Raw genomic sequence first — 26,527 nt, forward strand, 5'->3', positions numbered from 1 at the left:
GCGGTAGTGACAGACACTGCTTGAAACCAGTGGTAGTGACAGACATTGCTTGAAACCAGTGTTTGTGACAGACACTGTTCAAAACCGGTGAGTGTTGGTGACAGAGCTTGTGTAAAACCAGTGTTTGTGACAGACACTGTTTATAACCAGTGGTAGTAACAGACACTGTTTGAAACCAGTGGTAGTGACAGACACTGTTTAAAACCAGTGGTAGTGACAGACACTGTTTGTGACAGACACTGCTCAAAACCAGTGTTTGTGACAGACACTGTTTAAAACCAGTGGTAGTAACAGACACTGTTTGAAACCAGTGGTAGTGATGGACACTATTCAAAACAAGTGTTTGTGACGGACACTGTTTGAAACTAGTGGTAGTGACAAACATTGTTTAAAACGGGGGGTTGTGACAGACCCTGTTTAAAACCAGTGGTATTGATTGACACTGCTTAAGACCAGTGGTAGTGACAGACACTGCTTGAAACCAGTGGTAGTGACAGACACTGATTGAAACCAGTGGTAGTGACAGACACTGTATAAAACCAGTGGTAGTGACAGACTCTGCTTGAAACCAGTGTTTGTGACAGACACTGTTTGAAACCAGTAGTAGTGACAGACACTGTTTGAAACCAGTGGTAGTGACAGACACTGATTGAAAACAGTGGTAGTGACGGACACCTTTAAAACCAGCGGTAGTGACAGACACTGCTTAAGACCAGTGGTAGTGACAGACACTGTTCAAAACTGGTGAGTGTTGGTGACAGACACTGTTTAAAACCAGTGGTAGTAACAGACACTGTTTGAAACCAGTGGTAGTGATGGACACTATTCAAAACAAGTGTTTGTGACAGACACTGTTTGAAACTAGCGGTAGTGACAAACATTGTTTAAAACGGGGGGTTGTGACAGACCCTGTTTAAAACCAGTGGTATTGATTGACACTGCTTAAGACCAATGGTACCTAGTGACAGACACTGCTTGAAACCAGTGGTAGTGACAGACACTGATTGAAACCAGTAGTAGTGACAGACACTGTTTGAAACCAGTGGTAGTGACAGACACTGATTGAAAACAGTGGTAGTGAGTAACAGACACTGTTTGAAACCAGTGGTAGTGACAGACACTGTTTGAAACCAGTGGTAGTGACAGACACTGTTTAAAACCAGTGGTAGTGACAGACACTGTTTGTGACAGACACTGCTCAAAACCAGTGTTTGTGACAGACACTGTTTAAAACCAGTGGTAGTAACAGACACTGTTTGAAACCAGTGGTAGTGATGGACACTATTCAAAACAAGTGTTTGTGACAGACACTGTTTGAAACTAGTGGTAGTGACAAACATTGTTTAAAACCGGGGGTTGTGACAGACCCTGTTTAAAACCAGTGGTATTGATTGACACTGCTTAAGACCAGTGGTAGTGACAGACACTGCTTGAAACCAGTGGTAGTGACAGACACTGATTGAAACCAGTGGTAGTGACAGACACTGTATAAAACCAGTGGTAGTGACAGACACTGCTTGAAACCAGTGTTTGTGACAGACACTGTTTGAAACCAGTAGTAGTGACAGACACTGTTTGAAACCAGTGAGTGTTTGTGACAGAGTTTGTGGAAAACTTGTGTTAGTGACAGACACTGTTCATAACCAATGGTAGTGACAGACACTGTTTGAAACCAGTGTTTGTGACAGACACCTGTTTAAGACCAGTGTTAGTGACAGACAATGTTTGAAACCAGTGGTTGTGACAGACACAGTTTAACTATGCTTTCTGGTGAATTTTACAAAAAAAAAATGTTTTTTTTCGGGTAAGATTTATTATTTTGTAGGTATTTTGATAAAAATCAGATCTTTTTTAGTTTTTTTTCGTCAATTTTGACCAAAAAAAACAAGGTTTTTTCCATAAGAAAGCGAGAGACTTCCTGGAAATTTCGACCAAACTTTCTGTTGCAAGTTTGTCCAATAAAACAAGACTTGACAAATTTGGAAAAAAATGACTTTTTAAAAAAAAAACTGTTTTGAATCAAAATGGGTACCTACTTTTATAGTCGTTTACAAAAGAGTAGAATTTTTCACAATTTTGACGAAAAAATAAATTTTTTGTCACCTAATTTTGAAACTTTCTGGCATCTTTGACAAAAAAATGACATTTTTCGCAGTTTTGACAAAAATGTTTTTTTTTTTTTACAATTTTTGCAAAAAATTAAAATTTATTTACATTTTTGCGAAAAAAGTTCTTATCGTGTAAAAAAATTATGGAGTCCCTGAGATGGATTCTGAGAAAAAATCGAATTTCTAGCTGCAAATGCAATTCTCCACTTGGAAAATTTTTATCCATTCTCATAGTTTGCAAATTATTGTCAACTGCAAAAGTAGGTAATTGTTTAGGTAAATTATTACAATCAACTTATGAAGTTCTGAGCCACGAAATGCTCTAATGCCTCTAATTAATGTAAAAAATCATATTTATGAGAATTAATCGGCACCTTCTCTCGAAATAACGTAGATATTGAAAATGTTAGCAACATAACGAAAACGTTTCGTTTCATTCTTTCGTTATGTTCCGTAAAAGTTTTTTTTTTTTTTTATTTATTAGAAAAGAAAGACCAAAGAGCATTGGAAATCTATACATACAGTTTACATCTCTTGCTCTACTCTTTCAAAAAGTCTGGGCCGCTCTTACTCTTACTCTGCTCTTTAGAAAAACCTCAAAAATCAAAATCATAGTTTGTTCTACTCTTGTCTCTTGAAGCCCTGCCTGTAACACTTCTCATACAGCCAAGGAAGAGTTACAGTCAATCGATAGGGTTTCCGTTTCGAGTTCAGTGCAAGTGAGCACTGTTACAGGAGATATTCTGGTCCGCCATTTTTTCCCTAAAGCGTATTTTTTATAACTCGAAAACTATGACATTTAATTTATAAAAATTTTACAAGTGTCACAACTTCCCGATATACTGCTCAACTTGTGACACAGCCAGTCATACGACATACTAAAGTACTTACTTCATGCAGCCAAAACGTTTTGGGAAGAAAATGGCAAACCAGCATCCTCCTGCCCTAGTGCAAGTAGGACGCTCGCAGCTCGGCATCTCGGCGCCGTCCTTTTTTCCTTGCTTTTGCGTAACGTTTCCGGTCTCCTTTTGGCCCTTACGCCGTTTTGCTCCCTGCTTCTTTCACTGTCCTACTTGATCATCCCCTCTTCCTATTACATTATTGATTTTTTATTATAGTATAATTTTGTACTTGTGCAGTAATGTAATAAGTATAACTGTGTTTGTAGTGAGTGTATGCAAGTTATGTATGTGATGTGAATGTTATCGTCATTTATAATCATGTCTTCATGAAGGAAACGGACGAAACCATCAATAATGGCGTGTATTGCAGTATTGCATTCATTATGGAGGAATAAAAATGAGGAAAACTTCAAATCTGAGTCAGCAGTATGGTAATAACTCTTTTCAAAAATTATTTTCAGTAGCCAACTCGCTTACATTCTAATCTAGTTATGTAAGTGTAAGTAGTAATGAAATGTACCGAATTTTAAAAAAACATAGATATTTAAAATCGATAATTGATGCCGATGGTTACCACATCGTGCGATGAGACCGAAATCGAATTCGGTAGTGGTTATTAGATTTTCGCTTTTGCCTTCATTCCTTTGTTCAATTGGCTATCGCAAAAATATTCGTAGTACATTATCTATGATACCTATCTTTTGGTTATATTGTTTTTTTTATGGTTCCATTTGAATTATACCGGTGTTATTTATTTCGATGTATAGGCGAGTTTACATCAGATTGATGAATATTGATCAGTATTGTGCAGCACTATGAAGCGTCAGAACGTTCGCACTCTTTCTCTTGTAGTTTGTACGTTTACCTATTTGCTGGTCGGAGCGGCTGTGTTTGATGCTCTGGAATCGGAGACGGAGCGCAAACAATGGGAATTTCTTTCGGGTAAATTTTATAATAAGTTTAGTACATACATTACATACCGGCTGCGGCCGCCTGCATCTATAGGGTGCGCAAAAATATCGAATACCCCCAAAAAAGTTTTCTGCTAAATGTTTTGGTACCGGGTGTCCAAGAATAAAGGGTTTTGATACGCCAAAGTGTGAAAAAAATTCCCCAAGTCAAAATTGAAAAATTGAATAACAATCCAAAAAATGTGCTTTTGAGTTATTGTTTCAATGCAAAATGAAAGATTCTCTCGTGCTTCATTGAAACCATCACTCAATGCATCTCAACGATCAACGAATTGGCATGATTTATGCGTGTCTATAGTAAACCTCTATTTTATTTAATTCAACTTGTAAAGAGACAGGGAATTGTAGAGGGGGGAGGGAAGGAGGGCTAATTGTCGTGAAAGAATCAAAGTTGAATTGTATATTGACGCCTGTTCGCGTTATTAATTTATTTATTTTCTGTACTCAGATATGAAAAGTTCCATGATGAAAAAGTACCGCATGTCCCCCGAAGATTATAAAATGTTGGAAATTGTGGTCATTGAAAATAAACCGAACAAGTCGGGCCCGCAATGGAAATTTGCGGGCTCCTTTTATTTTGCTACCGTTGTTCTCGCTACTATAGGTAATAAGAATAAATCTCAAGTACCTACGATATTACTTCGCTAATTTATATGTATGTACCTACCTATAGTACCTACCTAGTACCTATGTACTTATAGGGTGTACCTTATTTTGCAAAGTTGGAATTTTCCACCTCCCATCCCTCAAAGTTGTTACCTCGGGTGAGAAAAGGAATCCCTATTTTTTTATTTTTCCCCATCTGTAAAAAAAAGTGGTGCACCACTCCCAAGTTGTGAAAAAAATCAAAAAAATGAAAAAAAAAAGTTCAATTCATGAAAACATTCTGTTTCTGCATCAGAATTTTTCCAAGTAGGTAAATCCTTTTCAAGAACAAACTTTCCCCGATCCTTCAAACCATACTGCCCCTCCCCCCGTAAGGAGCCCTTCAAAATTGAAAAAGAAATTACAAAAAATCAGAATAAATCAAAATCGGGAAAAATGGTTTTGAAAATATTTCATTTCGACATTAGAATTTTTCTACATAACTTCCGTTTCAAGAAATATTTTTCATTTGATTTTTCGTTTAACTTTCAAAATTGAGCTATTTTATGTCAAATTCTGGCATTTTAATCATGAAAATGTCATTTTAACGTCTTTTCAAAGAGTTAATAAATCTCAGAATTTGATCCAAAATAGCTCAATTTTGAAAGTTACTGGAAAAATCATATGAAAAATTATCGAGCACTTGCTAGTGTGTTCCAAATGTAAACTCTTCAATTTATTCGAAAAAATATGCATATACGCCATTTTTAGGGGTGCCTAAAATGGGGGGCTCTAAAAAAAGGGTTCAAAATTACGAATATACATTATACAGGGAGCTTTTAATTCAACTTTTTCATCTAAATAATCGAATAATACACCTCGAAACGTCACGTTTGGCGCAAATCGTAGGTTTCTAGTTTTCCAGGGGTTCCCAAAGTATTGAAATTACGAAAAATTGGAAAATTGGATTTTTGAGTACCAGCGAAAATTCTTATTGAACTTAAAATTTGGTGGGATGGAAATCTTTCAGATAGGTACCTATACTAATAAACTGTAAAAAGCTTTTTAGCGGGGTTCGAAGGGGTAGGTCCAAAATGGGGAGTTGGTGAGTTGATTCCCAAAATGAAAAAACTGTCCGAATTGATTCCCACCTTTTCTTTTCACATGTCCGAATTGATTCCCACCTTTTCTTTTCACATGTACGAGTTGATTCCCACCTTTTCTTTTGACATGTACGAATTGATTCCCACATTGCTGGGATGGGAGGAATAGAAATCGGAATTCAGTTTAGAATGGAAACTTTCACAGGAATTGGTCGTCCGATTGATGGTTGCAGCATACTGAGCCCAAAGTGCTGGCAGGAATTGAGATGATGCTGAGATGTAGTTGTCGTAAACATACCTATGTCTCAAATTCAGACATCTTATCATCGTTCGTTTTCTGTTTATGAATCTCAGTTATATTTTTGAAATATTCAGCCACATCTTCAGGTGGGAGGAATGAGCGAATACTGAATGAGAGAATGCTGAATGAAAGGGCAGTGAATGAGAAAACTGAATAAAAGTATTGCTGCGCCATTCGGAGATAAGAGTTATCTAGTTTGAAATTGATTCATACATTGTCGATGGATACGTATTTGTTCATGTAATAAAGTGCAATTGCATAGCAGATAAATAGGTAAATACCTATATGCGTACTTCAGCACAAACTCTGACATGAAATGTAATCAATTCATTCATACGCAATAAAAAAGTACATGGGAATTAATTCGTACACTCGAAAATAAAATGTGGGAATCAACTCGTACATGTGAAAAGAAAAGGTGGGAATCAATTCGTACATGTCAAAAGAAAAGATGGGAATCAATTCGGACACCTTCATTTCAAAAAAAATCAAACGGGAATCAACTCACCTACAGCCCCAAAATGGTGGTTCCAAAATTTTCAAAAAATCGAAACCCCTCCATTTCTGCCCCCAAGGGTCGAAAATAGACAAATCTCCTCGCATAATGTTCATTTGGTTCAAACAGATTTTTTTATTCGAACTTTGGGAACCCCTGGAGCCCAAAAATGGTAATTTTGGGTTAACCAACCACGGATTCGTATTTGGAACATTTATTACGACATTTTAAAAGTGGTTGAGTTGATAATTAGCTGGTGCCAAAAAATGGCCTTATCGCAACTCCTCCTTTAATGAAATTTTTAGCAAATCAAAAATTGGTCAGCTTCAAAAACCTTATAAATTTTGGAGTAAGAAAAAAAAATTATCATAACAAAATTTGTTTATTTTGGATTTTGAAAACGTATTTTGCCCCTTCAATTTTCAGAATAGGCAACTTGTTTATCTTATGTTTTCTGAAGTTGGTACCATCACTCCCTGGACACCCTGCATACGTTAACAATTTTTGAAGCCAAAATTCAAAATTTTGAGAAAAAAATAAAAAGTGATTTTCTGCACAAGTTGTGACGAATCACAAATGTGGGAATGACATAATTTTCCCATCAAAAAAATTGTTGGCGAAAAATAAAGAGATTGGCGGTTGGGATTTTCTTTTAATGCTTGCATTTGGTCGATCTCTATTAGAAAAGCTGCACTATTTCATGGTTTTTATTCCCCTCTCCTCCCCTCCATTGGCCCCTCTCTAAGTTTCTAAAAATACTTTGATTTATTGGTAGGTAATGTCAATGTCAGACATTTAAAAATTGGGGAAAACATTTTTATAATACAGGGTGTTCCGTTAAAAACGCAACCCAAAGTTTATGCGTGCGCACACTCCTCGTATACCAAACCCGGTCTGTTTCAACTGCTCTGACGTCACCGCTAGACTGTTTGGAGTAGAATGCCGCAAACCGGACCTTCCTAGCTGTGTTTATAGTATTTTAGTCAATGTTTATGTAACGTGAGGTCAGAAATTTTTTTTGAAAAAATTTAAAATTTATGAAAAATGTTAACTACAGAGCAACGCATTTTCATACTTGAACAGTATTTCACCACACCATGGGATTTTTTAAAATGTATTCCAGACCCCACCACAAAATATGGAGCACCATTTTCCTCATTTATCAATTTTTTTTTTTTTTGGTTGTAAAATTTTCCCAAAAAATTTTTGACCTCATGTCACATAAACATACATTAAAATATCATAGAAACAGCTAGGATGGTCCGGTTTGCGGCATTCTACTCCAAACAGTCTAGCGGTAACGTCAGAGCAGTTGAAACAGACGGGGCTTGGTATAGGAGGAGTGTGCGCGCGCCTAAACTTTGGGTTGCGTTTTAAACGGTACACTGTGTATTTTGTCTGACTTTCAAGAACTTAATCAATATGGCAGCCTTTTGAATACTTGTAGAAAAATTACCAATTTCTCACATTTTGACTTTCAATTTTTGGGGGCTCCATGCAACAGAGCCAACATGTTTTGAGGGTCCAACAAAAGTTTTACTGAAAAGGGGGTTATGTAAGACAATTCTAATGTGCAAATGAGATATTTTCAAAAAATGTTTCCTGATTTTGATTTATTCATTTTATTTTTGATTTTTTCAATTTTGAGGGGCTCCTTACAGGGGACCAATATGGTTCGAAGGACCAGGGAAAGTTTTTTCTTGAAAAAGGAACTATTCAGAAAAATTCTGACGCAGAAAACAAAAACAAATTAAGTTTTTTTCTTTATTTTTTTTATTAATTTTGGGAGGGCTTCCGGCACTAATTTTTTTGCAGATAGTGAAAAATAAAAAATAGGAAATTACGTATTTTCTCAACCGAGGTAACAACTTTGCTGGTTGGGAGGTGGGAAATTCCAACTCTGCAAAATAAGGTACACCCTAACCTAACAATTATGTAGTGCAATAACTCATAACTGAAACGTCATTTTCCAAATTCGCAGGTTATGGCCACTCTACTCCAGTAACAGTTGGAGGCAAAGCATTTTGTATGGCTTATGCTATGGTGGGCATTCCACTAGGTCTCGTCATGTTCCAGAGTATCGGTGAACGTTTGAATAAGTTCGCCTTTGTTGTTATACGAAAAATGAAAACTTACATGGGTTGCAAGAAAATAGAAGCTACTCAGATGAATTTAATGTTCGCTACCGGATTACTTTCGTCAATTATCATTACATCTGGTGCCGGTGTTTTCTCCACTTACGAAGGATGGACGTATTTCGATAGTTTTTATTATTGTTTCGTCACATTGACTACGATTGGTTTCGGAGATTACGTCGCCTTACAGGTAAGCAATTAAAAAAATACTCGTGTTTCATCTTTTGTTCCCAATTTGGGGGGGGGGGGAGGCTCCATAAAAGAGAGCCAACATCATCTGTAGGTCCAACAAAGATTTTTTCTTGAAAACTGGTTATGTAGGTATGTACTTGTAGAATAAAATCCTAATTTGGAAATGAGGTATTTCCAAAATATTTTCTTTGATTTTGATTTATTCTCATGTTTTATTTTTTCAATCATTTTTCAGAATGATCACGCTCTCATGAAGAAACCTGGTTACGTGGCCTTAAGTTTGGTATTTGTGTTATTCGGATTAGCTGTAGTTGCTGCTAGCATCAATCTTTTGGTATTACGATTCATGACCATGTAAGTTTTCGAAAATTATACCTAACATCATTTGCAGGAAATCGTAAAATCAAAAAAAAAATGCATTTTTCGGTTAGTTTGAAAGTAGTTAAGTACTTGATATTCATATTTCTTTTCGATTGCGTGTTTAGGAATATCGAAGACAATAGACGGGAAGAAGAAGAGGAAATGCAGAAAAATATCATCGTGGATGAAGACGTTACGCTGACTTTGAATGGTAAACTATTGGCCGAACGTTTGATATCGGCGGGAAACGAAGATTTCGATCAAGTTTCCGTTTGCTCTTGCTCGTGCTTAGACTTAAGGAACCATCGCAGATATACTAATCAGTACGACCAAGGATTATTATCAATGAGTCCTATGAACAACATTAACAGAAACGCCAATAACATTATTAATAATAACAATAATGCCGACATCGATAACCAAAACCAAGATGTCGCATCGACATGTTCTTGGGCGAGAACCTCCAAAATTGAGCTTATGGTTTTGTGAAATCGGTACCTACCTACCTAACTACATACCTGTAATTCTAAAATAATGTAAGACCATTAGTCTCGCTCTTTGTGTAGAGGTATAAGAGCATGTATGGACATTGGATTCAAAATTTTAACGTGCTGAGCACTGTGATGTTGAAACATTATGAAAAACTGGTGATTTTGTTTAGAAAAAATGAAAAATTTGCATTTTTCATAATTATGCTTTGAGTATCATGAGTATTAAAACAACATCAATTTTGAAAAAAATCGATTTTTCTGATCTCAAAATTTTTCTAATTTAACCATAGTGTGAATGTGGCAATGCCAAAATAAAAATTGTCACATTGAAGTAGTTGTACGATGAGGACGCTCGACCTTTGAATATGATTCACTCGATCAAATGGGCCGTTTCACGTTCTCGTCAACTCGATCGATTTTCTTAACTTATGTAATTTTGTATTTTATATTTTCGTTGATCCGTAATACTCATGTCACACGTAGTACCTGTACCTTGTGTTTTCGAATATTGTCTTAATGTTGTGTAAATAAATTAGTGTCTCGTTTGAAAACTGGACATCTTTTTATTTATGTAAAAAGGAAAAACGGATCAAGTTTTTTGCTCTAAATCGAATTCATTATAATGAAGCGCATTTGTTCTCACTGTTTATTTTAAGGAGTAACCTTCTCTGAGTCAATCGGGCAAACAGTTTTTCCTCACATTCTCACAAACTACATATTTCAGTCTGCGAATTTTCAGCAAAAAAAAACCACGTAGATTCAACAAAATTTATTTAACAAGACGCGCGTTCATGCGCACGCGCACGAGACACAAGAAAGAATAATGAACGAATATTCAAAAAGCGAACGAAATTTCCGTTTCATTTCAGCATTATTAACTTAAGTATCCTGCCAATTTGCACAATTGAAAAAAGGATGCGCCTTTATATCATCGGCGCCGCATATTCCGGAGCCCAATCTTTCATTCGGATTATAACGTAACAGCTGAAACAAAAAGCAAACATGCACAGTCAAAGTTAATTCAATATTCATCAAGCTGTCAAGTGTCAATCCATAAGTAAGTAAATGGCGTGGCGAAGGTGGTCCGTTCATAATGTAGATAGAAGGGAACGCACTACGCCGTGAATTCGAGTGGGTTGGGGTGATCCTTAATTTTCAAATTTAATTTTTTTTATTGCAGCAACCCCTAAAAATGTTCATTTTAGTGAAATAACAATATCCTCAGTAAAAATTGTTGGTTGATAAAAACGATGTTGAAAATGCTTAGCAATTTTGAGTTGAAGAAACTGAAAGTGACTTGGCAAATACAAAGGTGTCTTATGTGTAGCGTAATACGCAACACATAAGACACCTTTCTAAATAACGTGGCGCACTGAAGAATTCTTGAAAGCGATTTTAATAGGGTTCCCCTTGGTGGGGGAACCCTAAAAATTATCATTCAAATTTTAAGAAATGTTAAGCCAAAAACCGCATTCTCAAGAAACAAGCTTTTGCCTTCGCTCAGGGTAGCTATTCCTGAAATTTCGGTATGCGTGATAAGCGAGTTATGAGAGTTTCAAAACCGTTAACAAACGCAGTTACCACAATTACGGATCGGTAACATGTCGGTAACTTACTTACGTTAACTCCAAAGTTAAGCTAAAAAAAGGCTAAAAAACTAATGGTTGCAGTCTTGGAGATGTAGGTAAATGACATCGATATTACACTAAATGGATACACAGCGTATAGAGAGGCGGGTGGGAAATGCAGTGCTTACGAAGTTCACAGGGGAAAGGTGAGGTTATTGAGGCGCATCCGTTCGGCGCAAGTGATGCCCATTGAAACGTTTTGCAAGGGGGAAGAGGCGATCAACTTCAAATTTACGCGGATCTACGCGGCCACCAAATTTGAATTCAAAATCAAAATTAACCAATCAGATACCATGCGCAGAAAAAAGTCGCATCAATAACCAAATAAGCCCCTAAGCTTTGTCGTTGTTCGTTGACGCGGGGTAAATGGACTTGCTGGGTATCCATTTAGTGTAATATCGATGGTAAATGAAGTTTCTTTATTGCTTCATTTTGTTTTAATTGCGATTTTTCAACTATTTTGATTAAAATGTAATTTTGCTATGGCACCTAAAGTATTAGCAAATGATGAAAATACAAAATACGGATTAAAAATGAAGAGTCCAGGGAAAGAACCAGGTAAGTCACTTTTTCAAACTTCTGAGTTACGGCGTTTTGAAGTATCAGAAGGGTCCAATTTTGTAGCGAATTTGAATTTCATCAAGGTAATGACTGGAAATACATCACACAACATCCCACAAACACAACTTGAGGCATTGTAGGAAAAAAATGAAGAGATGAGCCAGTCACGACTTGAAAAGTCACCGTTTTCGTGAAAAAATCAAGCAAAAAATCGAAAAATCAGTGTTTCGCAACAACTTGAATTCGATGAAAATCGATTATTATGATGACATAATGAAAAATGTTTGTATTCTAAATAGTTGACGATGTTGAAATTTTCTTCCTGTCGCCTCACATTTCGTCTCGGCTCATTTTTCTCTTCTCCTCTTTTTTTTTAAGGTCATTTTAATCACCAAAAATCGATTTTTTTCAAAATGTAAATGGACTACATTTTTTTACTCCTCAGTGTGAATTTAATTCAACCCCAAACTCATTTTTGAAAAAAAGTGACTTACCTGGTTCTTTCCCTGGACTCTTCAAATGTTAGTTCAATTTAAATATATGAAAATAGTTTATGACGGTACGAGTAGTGCCCATTCCATTATTCCGAAAACTTGTGGCTACTCATCAGTTAACGTTTACCAATAAGTGTGATAGCTGGGTAGCTATTCCTGAAATTTCGGTATGTGTGATAAGCAAGTTATGCGAGTTTCAAAACCGTTAACCCTTTCGCTCCCAAAGTCACACATTTGTGACATCTAGAAATCTTTCAACTGCCCGACGTCACATATATGTGACATCTTTTACATTTTCTTCCGGGGCAATTCTATCTGTAGTGGGCTATCAAAACGTTTCAAGTTGCACACCATCGGGCAGTGTATACCCAGACAAGACTTCCTGTGGTTTGGGTCGACGCAGTGTTACCAACATCCAGTCAAAAAAAATTTTTTCTTGCAGATTTTTTTTTTTTTTTTTTTTTTGTTACAATTTTGATCCGAATGGTAATTTTTATGTTTCAAGACAGCTGTTAGTGATTTTAGCATGATTTTCGAGTTGATAATAACAGCTGGGAACGTATTATTTCCTCATACATACGTGTTGAAAAAAAAAAGAAAATGATTGAATTATGTGTAAAACAGAAGTGTTTTGCAAAAATTGAATTTGCAGTACTAAAATATTCGTAAATAAAATCGTTTCAACTTGAAATTAATTATTATTTTTATGAAAATGTAATTGTGACTCAAATTTTAGGTTATGGTTGCCCAATGTCACACATGTGTGACATGGGTCAAAAAAGGGGTGGGGAGCATCGTTTTGACCAAATTTCACATTATCCTATCTCTACACACCATTATAGGGCAAAAAACGTAAAACACGGGGTTGGGCCACAGGAAGCTTTACCATCTCAGCTGTCGGGAGCGAAAGGGTTAACTAACGCAGTTACCACAGTTACGGATCGGTAACATGTCGGTAACTTACTTACGTTAACTTCAAAGTTAAGCTAAAAAAAGGCTAAAAAACTAATGGTTGCAGTCTTGGAGATGTAGGTAAATGAAGTTTCTTTATTGCTTCATTTTGTTTTAATTGCGATTTTTCAACTATTTTGATTAAAATGTAATTTTGCTATGGCACCTAAAGTATTAGCAAATGATGAAAATACAAAATACGGATTAAAAATGTTAGTTCAATTTAAAAATATGAAAATAGTTTATGACGGTGCGAGTAGTGCCCATTCCATTATTCCAAAAACTTGTGGCTACTCATCAGTTAACGTCTATCGATAAGAGTGATAGTATAGTGGGTAGCTATTCCTCAAATTTCGGTAAGCGTGATAAGCCAGTTATGATGGTTAAGTTCCGCAAATAATGTTCAGCATTTTCATTTTCTATCACTATACTATCACTCTTATCGATAGACGTTAACTGATGAGTAGCCACAAGTTTTCGGAATAATGTAATGGGCACTACTCGCACCGTCATAAACTATTTTCATATTTTTAAATTGAACTAACATTTTTAATCCGTATTTTGTATTTTCATCATTTGCTAATACTTTAGGTGCCATAGCAAAATTACATTTTAATCAAAATAGTTGAAAAATCGCAATTAAAACAAAATGAAGCAATAAAGAAACTTCATTTACCTACATCTCCAAGACTGCAACCATTAGTTTTTTAGCCTTTTTTAGCTTAACTTTGGAGTTAACGTAAGTAAGTTACCAACATGTTACTGGGTAGCTATTCCTGAAATTTCGGTACGCGTGATAAGCGAGTTATGAGAGTTTCAAAACCGTTAACTAACGCAGTTACCGAATGGTTACCAATCGGTAACCATTCGGTTGATGATAAAAATTAAGTACACAATTTCAAGTAATCATTTATTTTATAATATGCATTAATTACATTTTTTCGTAATTATTAAATTCAAAAAATTATGTTTGGCGCGCGAAGCGCATTGGGAATGGGAACCCACCAACTCAGAAAGTTAACGCCAACGTTAAGCGTGATAACTCGGTGATAGTAAAAAAAAATACCGCACGTTATTTGCGGAACTTAACCATCATAACTCGCTTATCACGCTTACCGAAATTTGAGGAATAGCTACCCTGATCCGTAACTGTGGTAACTGCGTTAGTTAACGGTTTTGAAACTCGCATAACTCGCTTATCACACATAACAAAATTTCAGGAATAGCTACCCAGGGTGATAGTAAATGAAAATGCTGAACGTTATTTGCGGAACTTAACCACCATAACTGGCTTATCACGCTTACCGAAATTTCAGGAATAGCTACCCAGATCTCGTAATCAGTTACTTTTTAAGTAACAAAGTTACGAAAGTTACTTACTAAAAGTAATGTGGTAACTTTTTTTAAAAAAATGTCAAAAATTCAATTTTTGTATACATCTTGAAAAGAAAAAAAAATGTTAATTAATATCAGTAAAAAAATAATTTGCGAAAGTATCAACCTACTTATACACTTTTGTATCATTTTTAAACTGGTTACAATGCAAAATAGTCAAGTCTACCTTTTTACCACAAATAACTAAAATTCTCACCTTTTGTCAACATTTTCAAATAGCCTTGTTTCTAGCCAAAAATGGTCACTTTTTCATTAAAAAAAATTCAAGAAGTGTCCATTCCCCTTCCTGAAAATATCGCTTTTTTGCATGCAAAAATTCCTTCCATTTTCAACAAAGATTGCGAAAAATGAATTTTTTGGCCAATAATAATTGCAGGGATGATACTCAAATTTTTCTCAAAAAAAGTAACTTTAGTAACCAAAAAAGCTGGAAAAAGTAACCAAAAAGTAACCAAAAAAGTGACCAAAAAAATTTTCAATGCAAAAAATATAGGTGAGGTGACTGAAAAACTCTGATCCTTACAAAATTACTACATTTCATTTTCAGAGGTGTGATGAAGCGATAAGCAATGTGTTGGAGGGGGGGGGGGAGGAGAGACTGAAATTCTCCCAACTTTTCACGCTAGATTTTCCCAACTTTTACCAGTGTTGCAAGAGTGGTGGTTTCAGCACTACTCTCACTCCTTACTCACTCCAAAGGAAATGTCAACACTCTTACTCCACTCCTACTCCACTCCTTACTCCCATTGTTTTTCATTATTTTTCAGGAATTTTGACTCTACAGATATTGAGTGATTGATTATATCCATAAATTAAAGGTGTAAGATGGTAAAAGTATATCAATAATTGATAAAATAGTATCATTGATGATAATAATGAGAAAAACAGTAAAATAAACAACTAAAAAAATTGAAAATACTGAAAATACGTGAGTAACAGCAACATTTTGATGTAATTTAGTCACAAAATTAGGGGAAAAAAGAGGAGTAAGGAGTTTTGATTTGACAACACTCCAACTCCACTCCTACTCCTTTCAAAAATTCTCACTCCTTGCACTCCTTACTCCTACTCTTACTCCACTCTTGCAACACTGACTTTTACTCTACCACCACACCCCCCACCCAACAACAAGATTTTTTCAAATAAGTGGTCAGATATTGATGAGATTATGTTTTTGGAATTTGTCGAGTTGATTTTTCCATTTTAGGAAATGTTTGAAAATTGTAGCAGCAGAATTCATATCTGCCCGAGCGAAGCGAGGGTGAAAGCTGCGAAAAATTTATGATTTCGAAACATAAAACAACCTCATTTTTAAAGCAAGAAGTTGATTTTCGTGGCTTCAAAAGCTTCAAATTTTAAAAGTTTTCAGAAAATTACATACACCTAGGTACGTACATATTTGTCATTTGTAAAATATGAGTAAAAGCCCGAGCGAAGCGAGGGCGAAAGCTGCGAAAATTGATGATATGATATGACATGAGACGTAAAACAACGTCATTCCTGATGATGTAAGTAAAAAGTTGATTTTCTTGGCTTCAAAATTTTTAATTTTTCAGGAAATTATTATGGGTATATTTATAGAAATATGAAGAAACGCCCGAGCGAAGCGAGGGCAAAAGCTTTCGAAAATTCACAATTTCTGAGAGGTAAAACCACATCATTTTTTATGCAAAGAAAAAGAGTTCTGGGTAAAATTTTGAAGAAAAAAAAGGATATTTGTGAAAAAACTCGGAAAAAGTAACTTTTAGTAACCAAAATTTTTAAAAAGTAACCAAAAGTTACTATTAGTAACTTTAGTAACTTGGTTACTTAAAAAGTAACCGAGTAGCATCCCTGTAATTGCTAAAAATTCGTGTTTTTTACCAAAACTAGAGAGTCTTGCCTTTTGCTTAAAATGGTCAAAATTGTCAGTTCTTTACAAAAAATTCTAAAAAAGTTTTATTTTTTTCCCAAAATACTAAGAGTAAGTAAGTATTAAATTTTTGGTTTAAATTTTTCTTCTTCAAAATTATCTAAAAGCCTGGCTTGGATATTTGCCAGAAATTACCAAAAAATCTCTTTTTGCTAAAATTGTCATAATCCTGCTGTTTACCAAAAATTGTAAAAAAAATCCTCACATTTTAACAAAATTTCTAAAAAAAATTTTGAATTTTTACTTTTCAAGAAAAACTTGTCCAAATGTCTCGCTTTTTTGCCAGCAACTGTCAGAAAACCATTTCTTTTGTTAACATTTTTTAAAATTGTCAGTCTCGTTTTATTTTTTTAAGAATTGCCTCTTTTTGTCAGAAATTGCCAAAATCTTTACTTACTGCCAAAAAATTGTCAAAAAGTCTCAATTTTTCATCTCAAAGTTTCGAAATAGTTCAGTAACTTTTAAAAATTAAATAGGTAGGTACCTAAATTTTGATTCATAATGCCTATTCTATTTTTTTAATGATTTTTTTTGGTATTAAATTTTACAAAGCTGCTAATGGAGAAGAGACGAGAATATAACCTAGAAACCCACAATAGGAACTTGACAGAGGTGTGCCGCGCTAGTGTCGCCTTGTTTATGATTGGCTGATGAAAGGTCCCAGTATAAACATTGGAATGTAATGTTGTGAAAATTGAAGGAAAATTGTTGAAAATTCCTGTAATGTTGTGAAAATTGAAGGAAAATTGTTGAAAATTGCTGATAACAACGGGACCTTTCGTTAGTTCCGGTGTTTTTGACTACCATTTCCTAGATCGCGACAGTTGTCTTGTCAAATCCCTATCATGTGCTTTGTAGATCTGGAGAAAGTGTGCGATCAAGTACAAAGGAATAAGTTGTTTGAAATCTTGAGGAAAATCGAAGTGAACGAACAAATAGTACACTTAATCGAAGAAATATACACGGATAAGGTAATAAGAGTAAGATCTGGAAACATGTTGGAAGCAAGGAAGATAGGAAGAGGAGTAAGATAGGGATGCCCAATGCCATGTAGTCTGTTCAACATCTACTTCAACGACATGATTAAAGAATGGCTGAAAACCAAGCTAAAAGGGCTAGACATCAATGACAGTATGACACCCATTGTCAATACCCTGCTATTTGCTGATGATCAGGTGGTCTTTGCTGACAACGAAGATGACTTGCAGAGAGCGATGCACAACCTTCAGAAAGGCGCTGATAAATACGGAATGAGAATCTCGTCGTCAAAAACAAAAGTGATGGCCTTTGAGGGGAAAGAGCCAATATGCAGTAAAATCGTTGTAAATGGACTGCCAGTGGAACAAGTTAAAAGCTTTAAATATCTCGGATGTGAGCTATCATATGAAGGAGAAGTCGACGTCGACGTACAACTCAAGATCAACAAATTCCTGAGAGTAAGCAAAGCGATAAACCGAGCCGTTCCTCCAAGAAAAGTCAGAGCAGAAACTCGAATGAGAATCTACAATACACACGCAAGACCAATGCTGCTGTATGGAAGTGAAACATGGATGATGAGAAAGGATATATAAAGCAGAGTAACCGCAGCAGAAATGAGATTCATGCGAGCCATGGCAGGATGATGATGATGTTCGCATTTTGTTACTTTTTTGGGTACTTTTCAAGAACTTTATCGAGCTTTTTTAATTACAAAATTACTTTTTTGGGGGAAAAATTGAGTACGAGCCCTGCTCTCGCTTCACTCAGGTCTGTCAACTTTTCATTTTCAAAGTTGAAATTTTCAAAAAATCATCATTCAAATTTTAAAATTTTGTATCAAAAGATGAAAATAAAAATTTTTTTAAACAATTGTTTATACTTACCTACACTTACCTCTCGAAGTCTCAAAAAATCACAGTTTGAAACATTCGTAAATTCAAAAATGAAAATAACAATTTTTCAATGAACCATGAATGAACCCAACTTATCAATTGGCAAAAATTATAATTTCATCTTTTATTTTGTATTTCATCTTAAAAATTCATCATTTTATTCGGCAAAATCGGAATTTTTTCCTCATACCAGTCGGCAAATTTTCAGTCAGACCCCTCCCTTCCTCACTCCATTTCATTCCGTCCTCTTCCCAAAAAAAACTCCAAGCTTTTTTCTTACAATAAAAATTAAAAAAAAACACAACAGAGCAAAAAACCAGTATGAAAGATTATAGGGGCGGGGGAGGGTAAGGTGGGGTGCTGCAATTTTTTAAAAAATGGATTTGAAAGGGTGGGTACTTAATTGACTTATGTACTAACCTCGTTGAGAAGAGTGCGAGCTTCAAGAGGTACGCCTTCCGGAAAGTTGATCGTTGTATGGCTATGAATACCTCCCGGATGGGAATCATACAGAGTCTATAAACAAATAAGAGCAGGAGTGAGTGAAAAAAACGAAGATATATATTTGTGATTTTAAATAGCTCACACAGCTCCTAATCGTTGATCAATGACTAAAATTAGGTACCTGCAGAGTGATCAGTTCAAACAGTATGGCTCCAAAACTCCACCAATCCGAAGCGAATGTGATATCGGAATGTAAAGTAAGAACCTCCGGTGCTACATAGAGCCTTTCTTTAGCATACACATTGATGGAACGTTCGACGTTGGGATATTGGAAGAAATAAGTAAGTTTGACCGAGCCGTCATCCGATAATAGAATATTAGTCGGATTTAAATCTCTACAGACGAATAAATATCAACATTGACACAGATGAGAATAAGAATGCAAAAATTCGAGCCAATACACAAATTACCTCACAATGTCATCTTACCGGCAAATGATTCCATTTTGATGTAACACATCCAACGCGATCAAAATCTCAGTCGCCCATTTTCTGATCAAATCTTTGGTAATGCCTTTGGTCTGCAGGAGTGCCGTTACGCTGTAGTCTTCCGTAATCGAAGGTACAGAAAAAGACATCGTCGACATGGGAGAATAACAAACATTGCAATCCTGCGGCAGTAAAAAAACAAACGTTGCATTCCTGCAGTAGTGAAAAAAAAACAAACACAAATAGAACGTAGGTAAACTCTTTATCGCTACTCAGCGAAAAAGTAGCTTTTGCTGAAATTTCGCTCACCTTATTGGCGGATACGAGCGAACTAATGCTGGCAGTAAGACTATCGCACTGAATCGGAAGAGACGATGGCGTAGATGGCGTTTGCAAATTTTTACGGGCCGAACTTGATTTCGCTCGAACGTCGGCCCGCAATGATTTCACAATCACTTCATCGTTTCCATCGCAAACAGGGGCGACAGATGATGGTTTCTGATCAACGACGCATACAGCTTCGCTCTTCGCTAACGTCTCGTTGATGGAATCGATAAGCTTTTGAGCGTTCTGCAGTAACTGTTGCGTGTCAACCACATCTAGCGAACTTTTGGAAAATTCTTCGTTTTGAACGTTGAACAAGCTCGAGTACGAATAGGGATCAGAATCGCGGAGGACATCGTGAGACATGCTACTCGACCTGTACAATCGAACATCGCCACCCACGTCTCTGTTCAAGTCTTCAGGGTACCCGAGAACGCCGCCATCTTCGCCATCATTATTGTAAGTCAAGTTGGTCAACGAGTGAGATCGGCATTGCTCCGGGCTATCATCCAATGTTTTCAAGTCCACCTGCGATACTGTTTTCTTCACCGGTCTAAGCGTTTCAATGCACTGGCGTCTTTCGTTGAAGTCCTGAATCTCCTTCAGCTTTTGTACTTTAGCTCTGGCAAAATCTTCGATCAAATCGAAATAATTTTCATCGTGGCTGCTCAGCGATTCGCAAGACTGAGTGTTGGTGTATCCGCTCGACTCCAGCCTAGATAAACTGATATCGTCGTCATCATCGTCGCCATTGTTGGACGAATAATTGGAATTCATCAAACTGTCGTCTTCTTCACTGCTATCGTTTGCATTCTCCTGCATAGCGGTGCAAGATGTCAGCTCAGTCTCCAGATTCTCAGCCACCGAATGCGGCGAAAAATAATGTTCCAGGTGGTTCCACAATTTGCCATACCTAAACAACCAATCATAACTCGATGTAATAAACTAATCCCAGAAGTGAGCATTCCAAATACTGAAACTAACAAATGACAATCACCTAACGTGTTCGAGAACGAAAAACACCGTCGTATCGGTTTCATGCAATGCAAATAACTTGACCATATATGGCACATTGGTGGGTAAAACGCTAGTCTCGCTGCGATCTATAGGACTGCTGGACTTTAGAACACCCTAAAATCAACAAAACTGATTTAAACATAACGTAATGAGTACATAGATTAGATTATGATACATTGAGTTTGAATTGTGTGCGATCGAGTTCATCATTACACATCACAACACCTTCTTCACTACTGCAACGTGCAGCTACATACAACAAATATGTGATATGAAACTCAGATATTATAGTGGGGGGCCCACATAAGGATCAAAATTTAGAATATTATACCCTATTTTCGATCTGCCAAATTGATTGGAAACTGTTTCAGACCGTTTAGAGTAGTTCTGGAGCCTCCAGCAGATTTTTGAAACTTGAAATTCCCACAAAATTTCATCAAATGGAGTTGAAAAGACGAAATTCATTCTCCAAACTAGTTTCAATACGCTACGAAGTCGACTGTAGGTGGATTTCAAGTCGTTTTGGAGTCTCCAGCGATTTCTTGAAAATTACTGCAGCCTCCAGTAGATTTCGGAAACTTGAAATTTTCACATAATTTCATCAAATGGATATGAGAAGTGGAAATTTACTCTGCACTACAATTTTAGCACTCTGTGAAGACGACTTCAAGTGGGTTCAAGTCATTTTGGAGCCTCCAGCAACCTTTTGAAAATTCCTATGGAGTCTCCATCAGATTTTTGACACTTGAAATTTCATCAAAATGAAGTTGGAAAACCGAAATTTATTATTCATTCCAATTTTAACACCCGCCCATTCCTAAGACAGGGTTCCTATTCCAGTTTGTTCGAAACATATTTTTGTGCATCGATTTCATACTTATTTGAAAATTTAAAAAATTCACCCTTTTGCCTCCATTTGAGGTAGAAGGATAAGATTCAGTTGGCATCCTATTTTTGTTATTATTCTGAAGTGGATTGCACGCAGTTTCAATCCATTTTGGAGCCTCCTACGCCTTTTTGGAAACTTCAGTTTTTTAAATTATGCCACAAAACCTGTACGAATTAACTCTTGCACATACTGTGCACTGTGCAGAGTGAATTTCAGCTTTCCCACTCCATTTTAATGAGTGTCAAAAATCTGCTGGAGACTCCAGGAATTTTCAAAAGGTTGCTGGAGACTCCAAAACGACTTGAAATTCACCTGAAGTCGACTTCGTAGCGTATTGAAACTAGTTTGCAGAATGAATTTCGTCTTTTCAACTCCATTTGATGAAATTTTGTGGGAATTTCAAGTTTCAAAAATCTGCTGGAGGCTCCAGAACCACTCTAAACGGTCTGAAACAGTTTCCAATCGATTTGGCAGGTCGAAAATAGAGTATATTCTAAATTTCAGCTTTTTAAGTCAATTTGGTAAGATTTTGATTTTTTCCTTCATATTTGGCCTAAATTTGATTTTCAAAAATTCACCAAAAATCGAAAAAGACACTTGAGCAGTTGAAATTTAGACAGATAATAAACTTTTGCCTGCTCTTTCGATCTACCTTTGTAAGGTTAAAAAATTTTCGTGCAAGTCCTATGTTGGAACGCAAAATCTGCGATTTCGGCTGACCAGTCAATGTGAGTAGGGGCAAGTTTTTTTTTGAGGGCAAGGGCTAGAAAAGTTCCTTAGGACTCCCCCTTTGAGAAAAAATTCGTCCCGGAGGATCGGCAGGGGGTGCAATTGATCCTTATGTGGGCCCCCCAACTATTACTCGTATGTATTTGAAAGGTCTGAAATAAAAAGGAAGCTGCCAAAAATCGAATTTTAAGGGGAAATCCGTAAAATTTTGGATATGGGTGTTTTTTTAGGCCACTGAAGTCGATTTTGGCATTCATTTTTCCCTCAATTTCGTAATGAGCTTGTAAGAAGGGGAGGGGGGGGGGGGTCAAAACATGAAATTTTGAAAAATTTCACATGGATTTTTCGGATTGCTAAAGTCGATTTTAGTATTCACATTCGCCTTATCTTTGAAATGAGCCCTCAAAAAAGGAGGGGGGGGGATGTAAAACATACAATTTCAAAAAATTCGACAGGGGTCTCGAAGTAGGGTATTTTGGGTCGCTGAAGTCGATTTTGATATATATTTTCCCCTTAACCTCGAAATGAGCCCTTAAGAGTGGGGTAGGGGGGGGGGTGCGAAACATGAAATTTTGGAAAAATTCGACATGGATATCAAAATAATAGGAGGTTTTCGGGTCGCTGAGGTCGATTTTTTTGCATATATATTTTCCCCTTAACCTCAAAATGAGCCCATAAGGGCGGGGATGAAGGGAGGGAGGGAGGGAGGGGGTGAAAAACATCACATTTGACAACGGTATCAAAATAAGAGTTTTTTGAGTCGCTGAAATCTATTTCAGAGTTCCCATTCCCGTTAACCTCGAAATGAGCCCTCAAAGATGGAGGATGGAGGGGGGGGGGGACAAAACTCGAAATTTCGAAAAATTTGACATGGTATCAATATATGTTTTTTTTTTAAAAAGAAGCTGAATTGAATTTTCTGGATGGTTGGATACCTAGCCTCGCTTATATTCTGAAGAGCAATTTAAGAAAGTAAGTAAAAGTTTCATCAAAGGAGGAAAGCGGAGATATATTTTTTTTTAAATATTCCTATTTTCAAGCTAAGGTACCAAAGACAAGTGATATTTTCCTATTCTCGCGCAATCTTCATTTAAAAAAAAAAAAAAAAAAAAAAAAAAAGTTAAAATAGCAGTTATGCAACTTTGCAAAGCAATTTTTTCAAATGGGGCAGTTTAGAGCAGACAATTTTTTGTGGATATTTTTCCTTACATGTCACAGTAAGTACCCCAGGGATATGATATTTTCAAATGCTCTTGAATGCGTTTTTTTAATAAGAACTTTTACCTCAAAAATACCAAAAAAATTCAGTTTTTTTTTCTATAATGAGCAGGGTGAAACCAAAGTAGGTACATATTACTGGAAAAATGGAATCAACCATTTTTATACTCAAAAATATCCATATTTTGATAAAGTTTTGGAAAAATTAAAATTGGTATGTTTTACAGCATTTTAAAATTGGAAGTTTTTTCACTATTTTGATTGTCAAAACCAAACTTACTCGTACATCAAACAAATTATTTTTTTTCAAAAAATAAAAAGAAACATTTCGGCATAAGAACAACTCATGGAGAAACTAATGTGGTAATTTTTCGTACTTGAATTATTAATTTTCAAAAATGGATTGAAAAATCTGAATTTTTGAACATTTTTTAGTTGAAACAATATTATTAATTTAGAGCTGATCTTAAAAAATACTGAAAAACGTGAAAATATTTAATAAATTAAAAAAAACACGCTTGACTGATTTGTTTGTTTGTTGACGAACTGAAGCTGAATTTCTATAGAAAATTTAAATGAAATATTTTCGAACTATTTTTAAGAAATTTGCATCTTCAGAACAAAAATAACAGCAAACGAAACGATGCAACGATCACAGGCGATGCAATAGAAAATACATACATACGAGTAATATTTGTAAGGTCTTGAAATATTTTGCCCGGGATAATTAACGCATAAATTACCTTAATAACGACGTAAGCGTTGTCTGTAATATCGTGAACCAACAATATATTATCGAAAACACCAGTCATTTTGTATCTGTCTAGCTGAGAACGTGAACGCCAGGGAACTTTCATAGATAATCTCGATTGCTGTGTACAAAACAAAACAAAAAAATTGCAATAATAATCCGTCGAAAATGACCAATCCTGGCTACTGGAATATCTACGAAATGAGAAGTACTTTCGAACAACTCACCACTGAGAAATGCGTCTGAGTGGCTAAATGATTATTGAAAATCCATTCGGCCCTTAACATGTATTCAGCAGTTTTTTGTTTGACTCGCAAACGGTGTTCGACATCGTCGCTTTCTGCAAAAAAAACAACACAAACACACGATTAAAGCCCGTCGCATTCGTAGCAGAAGGAAAAGCTGGATGTATTTTTAACAGCTTTTTCAGCACACTGAATATATTACAAGTACATATATGTGGTGTTTCACACCTTGCACTCCGGCAAGTAGAGTAACTATGGCCGATTTATACATCGTGAAAGCTAGATCGTAGTTCCCTAGCATTTCATTCTCTTCAGCCTGCTTAGCTTGAATTCCAGCTTCTTCCCAGTAGTCGGACATGTCTTCCACAGGATACCTTTCAGTTCTGCATGGCACATATTAATGAAGTAACGTCAAATTATACAGCTTCTTGTCGTCGTTACATTACACCGGAATTCTGAAAACAATGAACTTACGAGTAAGCAAATAATTCATGTAATCTTTACCCAAGTATTGTCAGCGAGTAAAGTTAAGCAAAGAGTATAATTTATTGTCAACTACTCACCTTTTGGTCACATTATTCACACTTGACTTCCATTAACGTTGGACTAGAAAGTTTATACAGTCTTTGCGATTGAACTACGACTACTTATAAATAAAGTATCGAATTTTGTTACCAATATTTAGCTTTCCCAGTACTGAAAATGTCAGGCGATAGCGAAAGCGTAGAGGTACACTGTCTATACGTAGAGGAAATATATGTGTTTTTCTTCTTATCAGTATCACGTATCATCTTTATCATTCTTTAAACAAGTGTACTTCAACTGTACCGAATATTGCAATGATACGGCGCATAGTACACACAACACACGAATACATACACATTCATTAATTATTTGCAATTGCAATCAAATTAGATTAAATGCTTCTCAAACTTCAAAGTTTTAAAGTTTAATAGTCAAGACAAACAGAAGTTTATACTCAAGCTTTCGAACCTTAGGACGAAACAGCGCATGCGCGGCTATCACAAATCTCTAGCGTTCGAAACGATTCGCCGTTTCGGTAGCTTTCTGTTGGTTTCTGTTCTGGTTCCGGGCACTATAAAACTTAAAAAGCTCAGAAAAAGTGAAAAAGTAGTAAACTTCCTTGTTCCTAAATGTTATTTTTTGAAAGTGGGAGAGGGGGCGTTTAATTTAATGTTCAGCATAGAAAAATCATAAAATTAAACACCTCTTGAAACTTGAAAGAGTTGAGACAAATGAAATGACTGAAATGAGAGTTTGAGTCATAGATCCAAAATTTTCCCTATGGTCTCCCGGTATCTCCTGTCAATTTTTTTCAATTCTTAGAACTTGCAAAAAAAATCTAATACAGTAATAAATAATAACTCGTCATAGTCTCCAAATAGCACGAACTAAAGCTACACATCGAAACTAAAGTTCGTTTTTGGAACTTCCATTTGAAAATTGTAAACCTGTTGAATAAAGGTTTCGGAATTGCTCAAAGGTGGTCCTTTTCGTGTTGAGGGAGGGGGGCTGAAATGAAGTAACAAGTACCTAAATATTTGCACCAGTTCAATTCAATTATCGATTAATAAAAAAAAATAAAAATCACGAAGAAATTAAAAATTTTACATCATAAATTTTTAGAATTTTTTGAGTTTTCAAAAACTCACTAAAAATTAAAAAAATCAGAAAAATCTACTTTAGCTTATTAGCTTCTACAGCTTTTGATTTTTTAAATTTCGCATCGGGTCATGAATCGAAAACAAAAATCAATATTGAAGTTGTTGAATTGAATTTCTGATGCAAAAATCTTCCAGAGACTTTCGAACCTCTTTAAACCTCTGTTCATAAATTTAAAATTGTTAAAAAATGGACAGTAGATGATTGAAATTTTTGATAGATGCGTCAAATTTGAATTTGGGTACAAAAATTTGTTGAAATCCAAAAAATTACAAACTACAAT

At 35.8% G+C, this 26,527-nt stretch overlaps 2 protein-coding genes across 2 annotated transcripts; one reads left to right on the forward strand and one right to left on the reverse strand.

The window, feature by feature from the left end:
- The first annotated feature begins 3,223 nt into the window (after positions 1–3,223).
- Positions 3,224–10,195, forward strand: Task7 (TWIK-related acid-sensitive K[+] channel 7). Its single transcript, XM_065346052.1, has 6 exons — positions 3,224–3,441; positions 3,778–3,952; positions 4,430–4,585; positions 8,448–8,791; positions 9,029–9,147; positions 9,279–10,195. Exons 2-6 carry the CDS (start codon positions 3,826–3,828, stop codon positions 9,640–9,642), a joined length of 1,110 nt encoding a protein of 369 aa, XP_065202124.1. The 5' UTR covers positions 3,224–3,441; positions 3,778–3,825; the 3' UTR covers positions 9,643–10,195.
- A 203-nt stretch (positions 10,196–10,398) lies between these two features.
- On the reverse strand, positions 10,399–25,560 carry LOC135832679 (ribosomal protein S6 kinase delta-1-like). Its single transcript, XM_065346075.1, has 10 exons — positions 25,125–25,560; positions 24,790–25,016; positions 24,544–24,656; positions 24,309–24,437; positions 20,710–20,843; positions 19,698–20,625; positions 19,389–19,570; positions 19,082–19,295; positions 18,877–18,972; positions 10,399–10,628 (listed from the first exon to the last, which is right to left on the reverse strand). Exons 2-10 carry the CDS (start codon positions 24,917–24,919, stop codon positions 10,524–10,526), a joined length of 2,031 nt encoding a protein of 676 aa, XP_065202147.1. The 5' UTR covers positions 24,920–25,016; positions 25,125–25,560; the 3' UTR covers positions 10,399–10,523.
- Between the last annotated feature and the right edge of the window lie 967 nt (positions 25,561–26,527).

This window comes from Planococcus citri, chromosome 1, assembly GCF_950023065.1.
Source record: "Planococcus citri chromosome 1, ihPlaCitr1.1, whole genome shotgun sequence".
In the NCBI taxonomy this organism is placed as follows: Eukaryota; Metazoa; Arthropoda; class Insecta; order Hemiptera; family Pseudococcidae; genus Planococcus; species Planococcus citri.

Bases quoted from the DNA above. Each gene is read 5' to 3' on its own strand.
- LOC135832679 (XM_065346075.1), bottom strand. From the start codon at position 24,919: ATGTCCGACTACTGGGAAGAAGCTGGAATTCAAGCTAAGCAGGCTGAA. The intron at 20,844-24,308 runs GTAATTTATGCG...TGTTGATTTTAG, and splicing joins ACGCTTACGTCGTTATTAAG to GGTGTTCTAAAGTCCAGCAG. The intron at 19,296-19,388 runs GTAAGATGACAT...ATTCGTCTGTAG, and splicing joins CAAAATGGAATCATTTGCCG to AGATTTAAATCCGACTAATA.
- Task7 (XM_065346052.1), top strand. From the start codon at position 3,826: ATGAAGCGTCAGAACGTTCGCACTCTTTCTCTTGTAGTTTGTACGTTT. The intron at 4,586-8,447 runs GTAATAAGAATA...CCAAATTCGCAG, and splicing joins CGTTGTTCTCGCTACTATAG to GTTATGGCCACTCTACTCCA. The intron at 9,148-9,278 runs GTAAGTTTTCGA...TTGCGTGTTTAG, and splicing joins GTATTACGATTCATGACCAT to GAATATCGAAGACAATAGAC.